This window comes from Tripterygium wilfordii, chromosome 1 (assembly GCF_013401445.1).
Source record: "Tripterygium wilfordii isolate XIE 37 chromosome 1, ASM1340144v1, whole genome shotgun sequence".
Classification (NCBI taxonomy): Eukaryota; Viridiplantae; Streptophyta; class Magnoliopsida; order Celastrales; family Celastraceae; genus Tripterygium; species Tripterygium wilfordii.
Window position 1 is genome coordinate 6,745,432 of NC_052232.1, and position 13,479 is coordinate 6,758,910.

The 13,479-nt window shown below is 34.9% G+C and overlaps 1 protein-coding gene and 1 long non-coding RNA gene across 2 annotated transcripts; both read left to right on the forward strand.

Annotated features, from left to right (window-relative positions):
- Positions 1–241: 241 nt before the first annotated feature.
- LOC120008364 lies at positions 242–6,801 on the forward strand. The gene is made up of 4 exons (XR_005470501.1): positions 242–375; positions 2,627–2,722; positions 3,497–5,526; positions 5,895–6,801. It is a non-coding gene; the product is annotated as an uncharacterized LOC120008364 (long non-coding RNA).
- A 4,090-nt stretch (positions 6,802–10,891) lies between these two features.
- On the forward strand, positions 10,892–13,456 carry LOC120001900 (auxin transporter-like protein 2). The gene is made up of 8 exons (XM_038850422.1): positions 10,892–11,119; positions 11,206–11,391; positions 11,478–11,590; positions 11,671–11,854; positions 11,951–12,048; positions 12,201–12,408; positions 12,520–12,777; positions 12,938–13,456. The coding sequence occupies exons 1-8, from the start codon at positions 10,955–10,957 to the stop codon at positions 13,160–13,162; spliced, it is 1,437 nt and encodes a 478-aa protein (XP_038706350.1). The 5' UTR covers positions 10,892–10,954; the 3' UTR covers positions 13,163–13,456.
- The last annotated feature ends 23 nt before the right edge of the window (positions 13,457–13,479 follow it).

Genomic DNA, 13,479 nt, shown 5'->3' on the forward strand with positions numbered 1-13,479 from the left:
AAAGGGTTGCACTCAACAATGTTATATTTTTTATTAGGGTTTATTAAAATTGGGGTGTAATTAATAAAATTTGGAGTGCATATATAGTGCTCATTCCTTTTTTTTCATTCTTTTCCCGTCGATTTTTGAATAATTTTTAGGTTTAGTCCTGTTGGATTCCTTATGCCATGACCCAAGTGAATTTACCTTAACTATGCCACTCGGGAGATTTTTATATATTGGTCTGTAACTGTCTCCCTTCAAAGCATGGAGATCGCTGCTGGAAATTATTCCGAAGATAGAGTTGTTCATTCAACTACTGTTTTCAATAACCTGAAGGACAGGCTAATGGGAGCTACAAAAGAACTTCTCAATGTGTTAACCACAAGAATAGAGGTTAGTGTTGATTTATAACCAAAGGATCTCAGAGTCGTCCATATTTCTTAGTGTTGCTCGAAGATTTCTTTGGAAAATTCTTCCGGTGGTTTTGCTGTTGTTGCACAAATTATTGAAATAAGATAAGAAATTGAACTTATTGTAGCTACTATAGAATGTTGTGAATATTATTTGTGAATGAATACCTTCAGGAGATTTTTGGAATTTTGGGCGATTAATACTTAGTTGAGGTTGGTGAATGGTTTTGGTTTTGAAGAAAGAAAATTTGAGAATTCAAAGGAGTAGAAATCAAAATTTAACGTGTTTATTTATATTTTTGATTAAACAATATTGTAGAAAGGAAGGGAAAAGATAAGCTTTTAGTCATCCTATTACATCATTAAATCTCAAAGAATACTATCGTTTCAAATTTTCTCCAAAGCTATTGGATGTTCATTTTGTGAGCGATATTCTATAATACATACATATTTATAGACTTCTTGTCTTAATTCTATATTCAGTTGGACTCCTAGTATGAAACTTGTAAGGTTATAAGTTTAACCAGTGTTTTTGGCATAATGAAAACTAATTAACTAAATCATAGATAGGACTCATGAAAGTTTCAATGTGTGGCTCATAAGCTTGATGCCCATGTACTTGTTACAATTTTGGATCACATTTATTCTTATATATAGGTACTATAGTACTTCTCATCCATTCATCAGGCATCTACGAGTCTTAATAATTTGATTAAATAGCATAGTTAACCTTAACCATATTATACATACATACGCATTTTCACACTTCAATTGGGATTTCATCAGGTCCCATGGCTTTACCCCCTTTCATTCTCCTTAAGGCTTCTTTCTTTTTAGCTACTCTAATACGTCTTATATGCAAAGGATCCCTATTCAGGAGAGATATCGAGATCTTCAATCTTCCCTCCGTGGCACTGGCCACCATTAGGTAGCTCATGGGAATAACTTCTTCAGCTCTTAATTTTTATATCTTTGATGCATTTTACATGATTTAGGTCGTTAGTTTTCCTTTCTCTTTTTATATAACTCAGTATATTCTTTATGACATGTCTCTCCTGCTTTGTACGTTTCATAACTACTCTAGTCCATATTATTATGTAACTTCCTATGACATTCTTTCTTAGTCCTAATTGTCTTTTTAATATCCTCATTCAAACACCATGTTTCTTTGCCTTTAGTTATAGAGCCTTTCGACTCACAAAATTTCTCTTTTCTACTTGTTTGAAACAAGAAGTCAAAATTTCTTAGTCCTAAAGCCCTACCATGGTCTATTATATAATCATCATCAACCACTCATTCTTCCAATGTCTCAACATTTGGCTCTGAATTGGTCACACTGAAGAGTCAGCTTACTGACATATGCCAATATCACCTTATCTTTAACTTAAGAGTTATAAATATAAATTATGCACATTAGCGTGCTACCATCTTATGTGCTCTATGTTGCTACTTGCTAGCTTTAAGTGATTTTAGTACTGCATTATGATAGAAGTTAAGAGTCCAAACTTTTCCTTAATTCCTTTAAATTGCTGTCATTCTCCTACATATTCGAACACCAAAAAAGGAAAATTCTGTTTTTGTTGTGAATTTCGATGTGAATTCGAGTCTTCAAATATACTTACAACTTATCAGGTGCTCGTTAATTTATGCAAAATGTGCTGCTTCAAGGAACTTAATAGTTGAATTCACTGCATAGGTATAAAATGTGTATCTGAACACATAAAATTCACCTCTTTTCTATAGTTATAAATTTTCAGGTTCATTATGAGTAAAAAAAGCGTAGTTATGCAAACAAACAACGGAAAGAAAAATGTTACCTTGCATCCCTGCAAGGCATATGGGCGAGATTGGTGCATACAATATAGAGAGAACAATAATTAAAGCAATCGTCAAGTACTTCTCATGTCTTTCTTACAATGTCTTAAGAGTTTAGGGGCTAAGGTAAAGAGCTTACTTATGTTAATAAACAATGGAAAGAATGATATCAAGCTGCTAAGGATGTTGATGAGATTGATACGCTAAATGTAGAGGGGACAGACAATATTAAAGCAACTAAAAAGTGCTTCTCATGTCTCTTGTTTACTGTTTTTGGCTGAAGCCCTAGTAGGTCACTCATATGTTCTCGCAAGAATTTTTGTTCAGTAAAATTTGATTGTCAGCTAAGGTTCACAACATTTCCATCTTAGCTAATTTGAACTCCAAGTATGGGTCAGTTCTTGCATTTTCTCTTACAGGTTTGCCCTGTCTACAATTGCTGGTATTTTCTTCTTCTCTTTTCCCTCTGAAATCAGATTGCCCACCAGTGGAGTTCTAGTTGGCAACCAACTAAGGTGCGTATTTTCCCCCGCTGTGAAATCAATTATCATGTTTGAGGCTTACAATTATTTTTTATCGATTTTGCTTTCTGCTGTCTTTGGCTAGGATTTTGACCTCAAACTCAATAATGGAATTCACAAAAACAATAACTGTATCAATGATTATTTACATTTGGCCAGGCTTACAATGGATAGTCCACCACCATCTCTTCCCCCTGCATCATCACGGTTTACCCTGGAACACCAGCTACCAAGAATTTCCGCTATTAATTAAGATTTTGCGCTTGCCAATCAAAGTTTTAGCAATTTGCATCATCTATTTTCTGTTTCTTTTTTTGATTTTTGCTGCTGCCTTCCATTAGAGATGTTGAGAAATAAAGGAAGAGTGCTAACTTCAATCTAGGATGCTGTATCAAAAGAGGTATGGTGGCCAATCTGATTTTGTGCGGCACCTTACTTCCAAGCTATTCTAACTTCCTGAACATCAATAAGTTATATCAAGCTCACAGTAGCTGTTCAATTAGTTATTTGACATAAAAGCTATCAATTTCCCAGATGGATTGTACTCCATTGATCCGTCTGTCTAATTACTTATTTTCTTTTGATTTTTTCCCAAAATCTGAAAGCATTTTGTAATCTAGTTGAATTTTGTGTATCTGCTACAGCTGTAAATGTCAAGTTGCCTCTGTTACTCGTGTAGTCTAACTAGTTGAGATCTGCTTGCCGTATTTTATTAAATTATACCTGGATTCTTATTCTACATTCATTATCCTGAACTTTCTTGAATAGACAGACGAAGGCCAGCCGCAGACAGCACCTCAACCCATCAGATGGAAGTTTCTATGTTACAGCAGGTGGTTCCACCGCCCAGAGTCTAGCAATTGCTCTTCACAATGTAGAATCCACGATATCAGATCTCAGTGGGATGTTTACACGTTTGGCCACAATGGTTGCCCACCAGGGGGAAGTGGCTATCAGGTATGCTAGTTTTGCCTCAATATTTGATGTTTTATGCTTGCAGCTCCAGGGGCTGAAGTTTTTACTTATTGAAATTTTGATTTTGTTGATTAAAGACAAATTGGCAGTCTTCAAACTTGTTGCTGGAGTCCTTTTTTTTTTCTTTCTTTTAATTGAAATTTTGATGCAAAGTAGTAAAGATGCTGGTATGATGTAATCATGATTGATGACAACATGGATGAGTTGTTGGCAAATGTTGCAAGTGCTTGCAATTCCCTACCGAGGCATCTTAACAGAATATCATCAAATAGGTGGCTTTTGATCAAGATATTTGCCATTATTATAATTTGCCTGATGATCTTCTTCTTCATTGTCGCTTGTTACTGAGACACAACGGTTGATTGGCTCTGTTGCTGCTTTGGGTAGCGACTACAGTTTACAGTCAAAATTAAATGGTTCCATTGGTGCAGGGAACAATAATGGCTTCCCAGGTGCTGTAAATTTTATTGGAGATCTATTTTACATTGTCTGTCTTTGTTCGTATCTTGTAAAGGCTAGGATTTAAGGCACCGTGACTTTTATAGGTGGTGACTATTGAGCTTATGAAAAGAACATTTTTTTCAAGTATTTGAGTTTGTAATTGTGATATTGACTGCATCACTTAAAGCTAAAATATGTAAAATATATATAGATATATGGCCAAGATGATTTTACCTTTCTTGATAACTCTATATTAGCATGGATGCATACAAAGTCAATGGCTGCTCAGTTTAGATACTTTGGGGGTTTTGGATTTTTCTGGTGTATTGACAGGGTGGCCTTCAAGTGTTTGTTTATTGGCGTAAGGCATTTGCTTAATTTCCAGTGATTAATTATCAGGTAAGTGTAGGGTTTATGAAATATAGAGTGCTTAATGGAAGTGGGTTAAAACTCTTCACATGTTCTTGGAGTGTAAGTTTTGAGGAGGCACTAAGACAAGATGCAGGGAGCAACATGTGCATCTCATGGTGGAAATATGAACATGGGAGCTGCTTGAGGCCTTTATTCTGTTCTTGGACTGAAAATTTCTTGTTCATACGATAAATAAGTGGAGAAACTCACTTGTTGGTTATCTGATTGAGTCAATTTCAAAATTTTCATCTAGGAAAATTGCATATGCTAGCAGGCCAAGCCTAGCACATCTGTTTATTTCTAAGGTGGACCATAAAATATTGGTAGAGTGTGAGTTTTGGATTTCAAGGTTTGCCAAGAATATGCATCAATCCTAGCAGTTTGAAGAGTGACTCAAATTTTCTTTGCTGAGGCTGCCTGGTGCTGAAGCGGATGAGCATTATGTTCTTATTCAGGCATCACATTTTCAGCTAGAGGGGTAAGCGTGCCAGGGTATACAGGTATTAGGGCCACATTAGACTCTGCCCTACATGGTAAAACCCCAGGTACGTGGGTTCTCTCGTCCCACACGTACTAGACAATAACATGACTTTGGCCCATGGGGGTGGCTCCAAAGAAATTTGTTTGACGTGGGAGTTAAACCCAGGATCTCTCGCATTTTTCAAGAGTTATCTGTCAAGTTACCCTAAGCCAACTCCCTTGGAGTGCAAGATTGGATGTTTAGTTTAGTTATATTATGGCCCTGACGTTTCTATTGAAGAAGTTCACTTTCCTGATGACTCTTTGGCAGGTAGATGAGCATAAATGCATAACCCACAACAGTTTTCTCCTGCTTGACAATTGTGTATGCTTTGTGTATGTGGAATGGTTTCGTTTACCACTCCAAATATTCTGCGTGGCTGTTGCTGGTGTATTTGTTACAGAGGTGCCGTCATTATTACCTGCATTATCTCCTATAGCGGCAGGATCGGGTAAGTTACTCAACCTAGCTAGTATTTATGAAATTACTTGCCTGATTGTTGTTACATGGTTCAATTTTGCGGGATATCAAAGAATGATCTTTCCCTTAATTTCTTGTTTTCTTGAGAAGAAATTCTGTTGTCTTGTGTGACTTTGATGCATAGGTTGCTAGTTAAGCAAGTTATAACTTCTTTATGAGGCTGATTGGTGTGAGGAGAATGACTTCCCCTGCATGCATCGCTGTTGTTTTCTATATACATGCCTTCAGAAATACATACTATCTACTTCCGGCAATCACATGCTTTAGAAATTGAAATTGGTGCAATTTTAGCTTGTGAATCTTTCCTCTGTACTCATGTTTTCTGGTACTGTTTTTTAGGTAAACTAGCATCACAAGAAGAGTTCCATACATTGCATCATATTGATGAGGACGGAAGAAAGCACGCCATGGCTTGTTATAGTGGGGGACAACAATGTTATTCCCCGTTGGCATTTATATGAGATTAGGATCTCCCCTTTGGCTCCTGCTGGTCAGAATCCAAGGTTCAAATGGTCGGTTGTTGGCAACAAACCAACAAAAAGACTTGTTGCCATTGTCTGGCAAATCTTTGGTAATTCCTTAAAATTGTTGCATGTAATTCCTTATTTATGTTTTCCTTTCTTTGTGAGAGAGAGACAAATCAACATTTAACAACTCATAATTTGCATCATTTTGGAATGTTCTGGGAATCACTCTTTTCAGTCTTTTGGGAAATTATAATTAGAAGGTAAAAGATGAGTTTTCCCATGTATATCTGGGGAAATTAAGAGGATGCACATGCACGTAATTCCTGTTTTGCTTATTTTCTTTTCTAATTTTCTTACTCTTTTTTATGAAGTAAACCTCCAGCTTACCATAAATTTTACCTCGGACAACTTTTTTGGGCTTTTTTTCGTTTGATCTTTTCATCTACTTTGTAATCAGTGTTGAAAGCTCTTTATGCATGTTAACAAATTAGAAGTACCCAAGCTTGAGCAAACAAGTTAATGGCAGACATGAGACATATACAAGTCAGAAATCCAGATCTTCATTTTCCCTGGAAACATACATGAAGAGATTGATGTACAAGTCCTTGCTAGGCTTAATGCAGACAGACGTGTATGCTTACCTGAGTTAACAGTAACACTACAAGCAACAATGTAGTGTTTGTTGAATACAAAACAAAGTGTGTGGTGGACAAGTTATCATGTTTAGTGGAATTATAGTGGCCTTGTTTTTTGAATTTTCCTTTCATTTTGATGGTTTTCATGTCCATGTCAAGTTTGATGCAACTTTCACTTCATTTTTTATGGAATTGACTACAATGTGTCAACCAACATGCTTATAATTTTCAATAAGAATATATTCTTATTAATCACCAATTAATTTCCAAAATATGTTTTCAATAACATTTTGTGTTTGATAATCCTTTTTGTTCATTGGGTTTTATCCACAAGAATCATAATATAAAGTTCAAAAAAAAAATTAATGTAGGGTATAATTAGGTGTGAATCTACATAGAATACAAAAATCATCCTTGTGTAATTTACTATCACTCAAATTTAAAAGAATAAAAAGAGGGTTTTATCATTTAATGGAGATGATGAGGGTTTAGGATTTAAGATAATGATCATGTTAAATCACCAACTATGAGAAGACAGATTTCATTGTTAAGGGGGGACAGAGAGCATATTGTGGGGAAAAAAAAGTTAATAGAAAAAAAATGAGTAAACAAGTGAGAAGATTCCCCCACTAAACCAATGCAATTTACTTGTTAAGGTAATTATGTATATATCATAGAATAAGATTGGATGCAAGGAACCTTTTTGACTCAAAAGCAATCCCACCATGTTCATTGTAATCTTAATAAGTAGAAATTGGAAAAAAAAAATTTCTAATTCACTCTCTATATTGAATGTGAATTTGGTATTATTTATTTTACTTATTTTTACCCTATTCTTTCTTTTAAGTAGGCAAAAAACAAAGGGAAATGTAAATCCTCAACATTACTAGTTAAAACTTAAAACCAATCAAATCCAATTCAAATTGACCATTATTAGCGATTTGGGGCTCTAATTCTCCCTCAAAATTATGTTAAATCAGGAATTAAAATGTGTGATTAAGTATTTTGGTGTTCATAATGTTAGAATATAGTAGATCTGGGGAAAAAATTTCTAAATACTAAATTGTAAACCCTAAATCGTAAATTTTTTTTTCGGTAACGAGGAAACTCATTGAAAGGCCAGCCCATTAGACTAGACCCCAATGATAAACCCACAGACCACATGCAATACCCGCAAATCACATAGGTCGGTTAAAACCTAGGCCTATGGCCCAGTGTGAAAATAACGTCAAATCACATCAGTGTGGGAGTTAGAACTACCTCTGCATACTTGCGCTAAGAGGTTCAAACAGCTAACTTCACTATCTGAACCAATAATTTTTTTCCCCTAATTCCTGAACTGTGAACCCTAAACACTAAAAATTAAGCCCTAAATATTGAACCCTAAACACTACTTTCTAACTTCTAAACTCTAATTTGTCATTTTCAACAAAAAATTCATGATTTAACATAATTTTCGAGGGATAATTGGAGCTGGAATTAGAGTTAGGAATTGGAGCTCCTCCCATCCCCATTATTAAACCAATGAATCAAAGCTAACATAATGGAGTAACTTGCACCTTTTATAAATTTTCCATATTAGGTTAATTGTTACCCAAACAAGTGACAAACTTGCAAAAAAGAAAAATGTAATGTCTCAAACTGTTTATTTCCATTATTGATTTTTAACAGTCCTAGCTAGTACATTTCAACATGAATGAATATTATTTTATTTTGAGTTCCTTGTCAAGTATCCAAGGAGCCTCCATTATTGCAAATTAGTATCTAATTATTCAACTAACAACAAATGGATAAGTTAATTTAAGGAACATGATATTGAAAGACAGTGTGTACAAGAAACAGTGGATGCTACTGAAAATTAATATCAACTACCAAATTTTGTTCTTTCTTAAATGAAGCCCAACCATGGCTTGCTTGGTTTTCTGTTTATGGTCTTTTTTTTCTTTCTTTTTTTCTCTTTGGCAAACTACAATCCAGACAAGTTTTTTTTGGACTTAAGACAAGTTTTATATACACACACACACTAGTGATTAGACTCATGCAATATATATATGTGTGTGTGTGTGTGTGAATTTTTATATTAAATATTTAGAAAAATATTATCTATATGTGTTCATAGGCTAAATTTATCTGTAAATAAACTCATCAAAAAAAGGTTAATTTTTAAAAAATAAAGTACAAATATTTTTCCATCAATTAAAGAAAAACAAAAAACGCCTTAAATAAATAAAAAAATATAAATCCAAGTAAATATATATATTAAAGTACAAAAAATCATTAAAAAAAAATATGAAAGTAATTTTTAAGAATTTAGAATTCCCTCTCAAATGACTGTAAATAAATATCTCTTGAAGTTGTTGATGGCTTGATGCGTATGCTTTTATATAGTAAAGAATTATAGCAAACACTTAATCTACTTATAAAGTGTATTTGAGTTGTTCGAATCTATTTTTGTTATGGCAAATAATCTACGTACATCCATTATTCTTTAAAATGGGTAGGAATATAAGTATAACTCACAATCTTCAAAGAGGAAAGACTTCCTTCTAACCGGGTAACCTAGGATTTGTTCAATTTTTTTTTAAAAATAAGGATGGAGGATTCGAATGATGATCATCAAGGTGATACACACCATCTAATTATCAAACCAAACTGAGATAGAGTGTGATAATAGAATTAATTTACTTTTAGTTTATTATTCAACAAAGAGCCTATATATATATATATGTCGCACAGGTCCTAACAGTAGTATATGTATATATTGAAATTTGAAATTTGTAGTGGAGGAAAATTGAATATTTCTTTAGAGTGTGTTTGGATTGAGGGATTTTGGATGAAAGGAAGAGAAATGAAGGGAAAAAAAATTGAAGGGAAGGAAATAGAAGAGAATAGTATGGAAAATAAAATACTTTTACCTCTTTCATGATAAAAAAAACAAAAATGTTAGGGATCTCACTAAAAAACCATCACAGTCGTTCCAGTAATGGATCTTGTCCCTTAATTGATGTAAGTGTAGGGGCCCATAAAACTTGATGATTGAACTAGTGAGTGACACATCTACTACTAGGATAACTGAGATATTTTTTACTGGGATCCTTATCACTTCTGAAAAACAAATTGTTTAATTTATTAATTTATCCTCATTTTCTATATTAAAATATTATACATATGGATAAAATGAGTTTTTAACATATAAATAACTTAACTAGTCATTCATCCCCTCTAAATGATCATTTCTAAGAGGAAATATTTTAACAAAAATTTAATAATACGTCTTAACCATTATTATTCGTGAATCGTGAGTGGTCGAATGAGCTTTTTTTTAATAACTGGTCCAGTTATTTAAAATTAATAAAATAGTGACTCTATGTGTAATGAAATACACGTGATTATTTTATTATAAAAAAAATTAAAACCAATTAGAAAAAAAAGAAAAGATTTCCATAACCTTCATTACCAGAACGAGAGAAGCAGCATCTTCACCCACCACTTACCACCAACCAGACTCTTGGAAGAAAAACCCATGCATTTAAAAGGGGTTTCAAAATAAGTATCTCTCCAACAAAAAGTCTAAACATCTCTGCAACTGTAGGTACAGAAGCAGAGAAGAAACAAAGCAAAGAAGCCCAATCAAAAGGTTTCTTGTATAGACTTTGCATTCTGAAACTTAACTAGTCTCTCTCTTTCTCAGAGTCTCAGTTATTGTGCAAGGTGCTGCTTCTCTTTTTGTCAGATCTCGAGATACCCAAAAAAACTCTTGTGTGTGGCTGGCTCTAACCCAGACTTTCCTTATTTTAGTACCAAAAAAGTTCTCTCATCTATGCTTGTTGGGGGTTTTTGGTTAAAAAGCAGCATTTAAGAGTTATTGTTTGTGTCCATTTGTTGTGAAAATTGACAGTAATGGCACCACACGCAAACCCCCATCTTTCCTTAAGAAAACTAAAATATTTATTTGTAACCTTCAAAGCTTAAATTATATAAAACATAAATGTACAGACTCAAACTCAGTTGGTTATTTTCTTGTTCCAAAAAGGTAATCAAACGAGGGAAGCACCTCTTCCAAAAAAAAGGACTTAAAGAAGCTCTCTGATGGTTTGTGGGGTTGTCACACATTTGTCAATAAGATTAGGATCTCTTATTGACTCCTTTTTCCCTCTCTTCGTACTGAAACATTATATAAACCAGAGTACAATGTAAAACCCACCACAGTTTCTTAAGCTGCTTTGTTTGCTTTGCCCTTTTGGCTTCTGGGTTTGGCTTAAATCTTGCATTTTTTTTTTCATTTCATTATTCAGAAATGGCACCAGAGAAACAAGCGGAGGAAGCCATTATTCAGAGCTTTGAAACAGAGGCTGGAGAGGCAGAGGAAGAGAAAGGAGACCACTCTAAGTTTAGCCTCACAAGCCTTCTCTGGCATGGTGGTTCTGTATATGATGCCTGGTTCAGCTGTGCCTCAAATCAGGTACCAAAGCAACAACAACAACTTCAATTTTCTTTCAATTACAAAGATGGGTTTGATTCACATGGAAATTAATGCTGTTATTATAGGTTGCTCAAGTGCTGTTGACTCTGCCATACTCATTCTCTCAAATGGGTATGGTCTCAGGCATCATACTGCAGGTGTTTTATGGTTTATTGGGAAGCTGGACTGCTTATCTCATTAGTGTTCTTTACATCGAATACCGAACCAGGAAGGAGAAAGAAAATTTCAACTTCAAGAACCATGTCATTCAGGTTTTGCTCCTTAAGAACATCTATATGTATATCCATCTATGTATGTATACACTATTTCTCTTTTGTGATTATTTTAAAATGTACAGTGGTTTGAAGTGCTGGATGGGTTACTGGGTCCAACCTGGAAAGTAATTGGACTGGCTTTTAACTGTACTTTTCTTCTCTTTGGATCAGTTATTCAACTTATAGGATGTGCAAGGTAACCAAAAAAAAAATTCCTCAAATTCTTTAGAAGAATTTTGTTTGAGATGCTAATCAACCAACTGTTTTGTTTTACAGTAACATATATTACATAAATGATGATATGGACAAGAGGACATGGACATATATATTTGGAGCTTGCTGTGCTACTAGTGTGTTCATACCCTCATTTCACAACTACAGAGTTTGGTCTTTTCTTGGGCTTGGAATGACCACCTTCACTGCTTGGTATTTGACCATTGCTGCCATTCTCCATGGCCAGGTAGTTTTAACTTTTAAGCCAAAGTTCCTGACTTTGATTGTCTACCATTGGATTTGGATCACTTTTTTTTAATTTCATTGAAAAATGTTATTACAGGTAGAGGGGGTAACTCACTCAGGCCCTAAGAAGTTGGTATTATATTTCACTGGAGCCACTAATATCCTGTACACCTTTGGTGGACATGCTGTCACTGTGTAAGCCTTTACTTATCATCTTCAAAAACATATTTTCATCAGAAGGGTGGGTTTGATTTTGGTAGTTTCAGTGAAAACATTGATGAGGATTTTTCTTTGTTGGTCGACGAATGAAACTAAAATCTCCTTGTGGTGTGTTAAAAATTTTGCAGTGAAATTATGCATGCAATGTGGAAGCCTAAGAAGTTCAAGTCCATTTATCTCCTTGCCACACTCTATGTATACACCTTAACCATTCCATCGTCCGTTGCCATGTACTGGGCCTTCGGTGATCAACTCCTCACCCATTCCAACGCCTTCTCACTCCTTCCCCGCGATGGATGGCGTGACACTGCAGTTATCCTAATGCTCATTCACCAGGTGAATTGATCTTCACATTTTGTAACTGAAATTTGAACATGACCAATTATTTTGGATTGACTACTGGTATTGACAATGGCTGATTATCCTGGTTTATCATCAAATATGCAGTTTATAACGTTTGGGTTTGCAAGTACACCTTTGTATTTTGTGTGGGAAAAAGTGATAAAAATGCATGATACACAGAGCATATTTTTGAGGGCACTCATTAGGTTGCCTGTTGTGGTACCTATTTGGTTCTTGGCCATTATATTTCCATTCTTCGGACCGATCAACTCGGCTGTGGGAGCTCTTCTTGTCAGCTTCACTGTCTACATCATCCCTGCTCTGGCTCATATGATCACTTACAAATCTGCCTCTGCTCGAAAGGTAAATGCTCCATCATAGTTATCAGCCTTGCTTACCAAATAGACAAGCATATATAGCTTATGTTGTTGCAAGTCTTGTGTTTTAGTGGACGCTTTATGAAGCCTGCATATTCTTTTATATCCATGACAATTTCTTATTTTCTTGGTCAACAAAATTGCAGAATGCAGCAGAAAAACCTCCATTTTTCCTCCCAAGCTGGACAGGAATGTATATAGTGAATGGATTCATTGTGGTTTGGGTGATTATTGTTGGCTTTGGAATAGGAGGTTGGGCTAGTGTAACCAACTTCATCAACCAAATTGACACTTTTGGACTCTTTGCCAAGTGCTACCAGTGCCCCAAACCCGAGCCAGCTTCACCAGGAGGGTCAGGACCACATCACTGAGTTTCAAACCAGCTAAGTTGAACCCAGAAATCCTCCATCAGCATATCAAATTATGTGTTGTGAGCCTTATTTGCCCTCTTTTTTCTTTTTAATTCATAAATCATTGAACTTTGGTGCTCTATTCAATTAAGCAATATTATCTATATCAGAAATTGGCAGCAGTTGTAATTACTGATGGACTGTAAATCTCAATTAGTTGTTTGTGAGATTCCCAGTTGTAGGCAATCATGTAAGATTCTGTGATGTAATAGGAAAAGCTAGCTCTTGTGGGTTGCATTTTGTCGTTATAATATCATTCACATGGCTTTCACATATGG

Excerpts from the sequence above, each read along its gene's own strand:
- LOC120001900 (XM_038850422.1), top strand. The coding sequence starts at position 10,955 with ATGGCACCAGAGAAACAAGCGGAGGAAGCCATTATTCAGAGCTTTGAA. Across the intron at positions 12,049-12,200 it reads GGTGGACATGCTGTCACTGT|TGAAATTATGCATGCAATGT; the intron begins GTAAGCCTTTAC and ends AAAATTTTGCAG. Across the intron at positions 12,409-12,519 it reads TCCTAATGCTCATTCACCAG|TTTATAACGTTTGGGTTTGC; the intron begins GTGAATTGATCT and ends TCAAATATGCAG.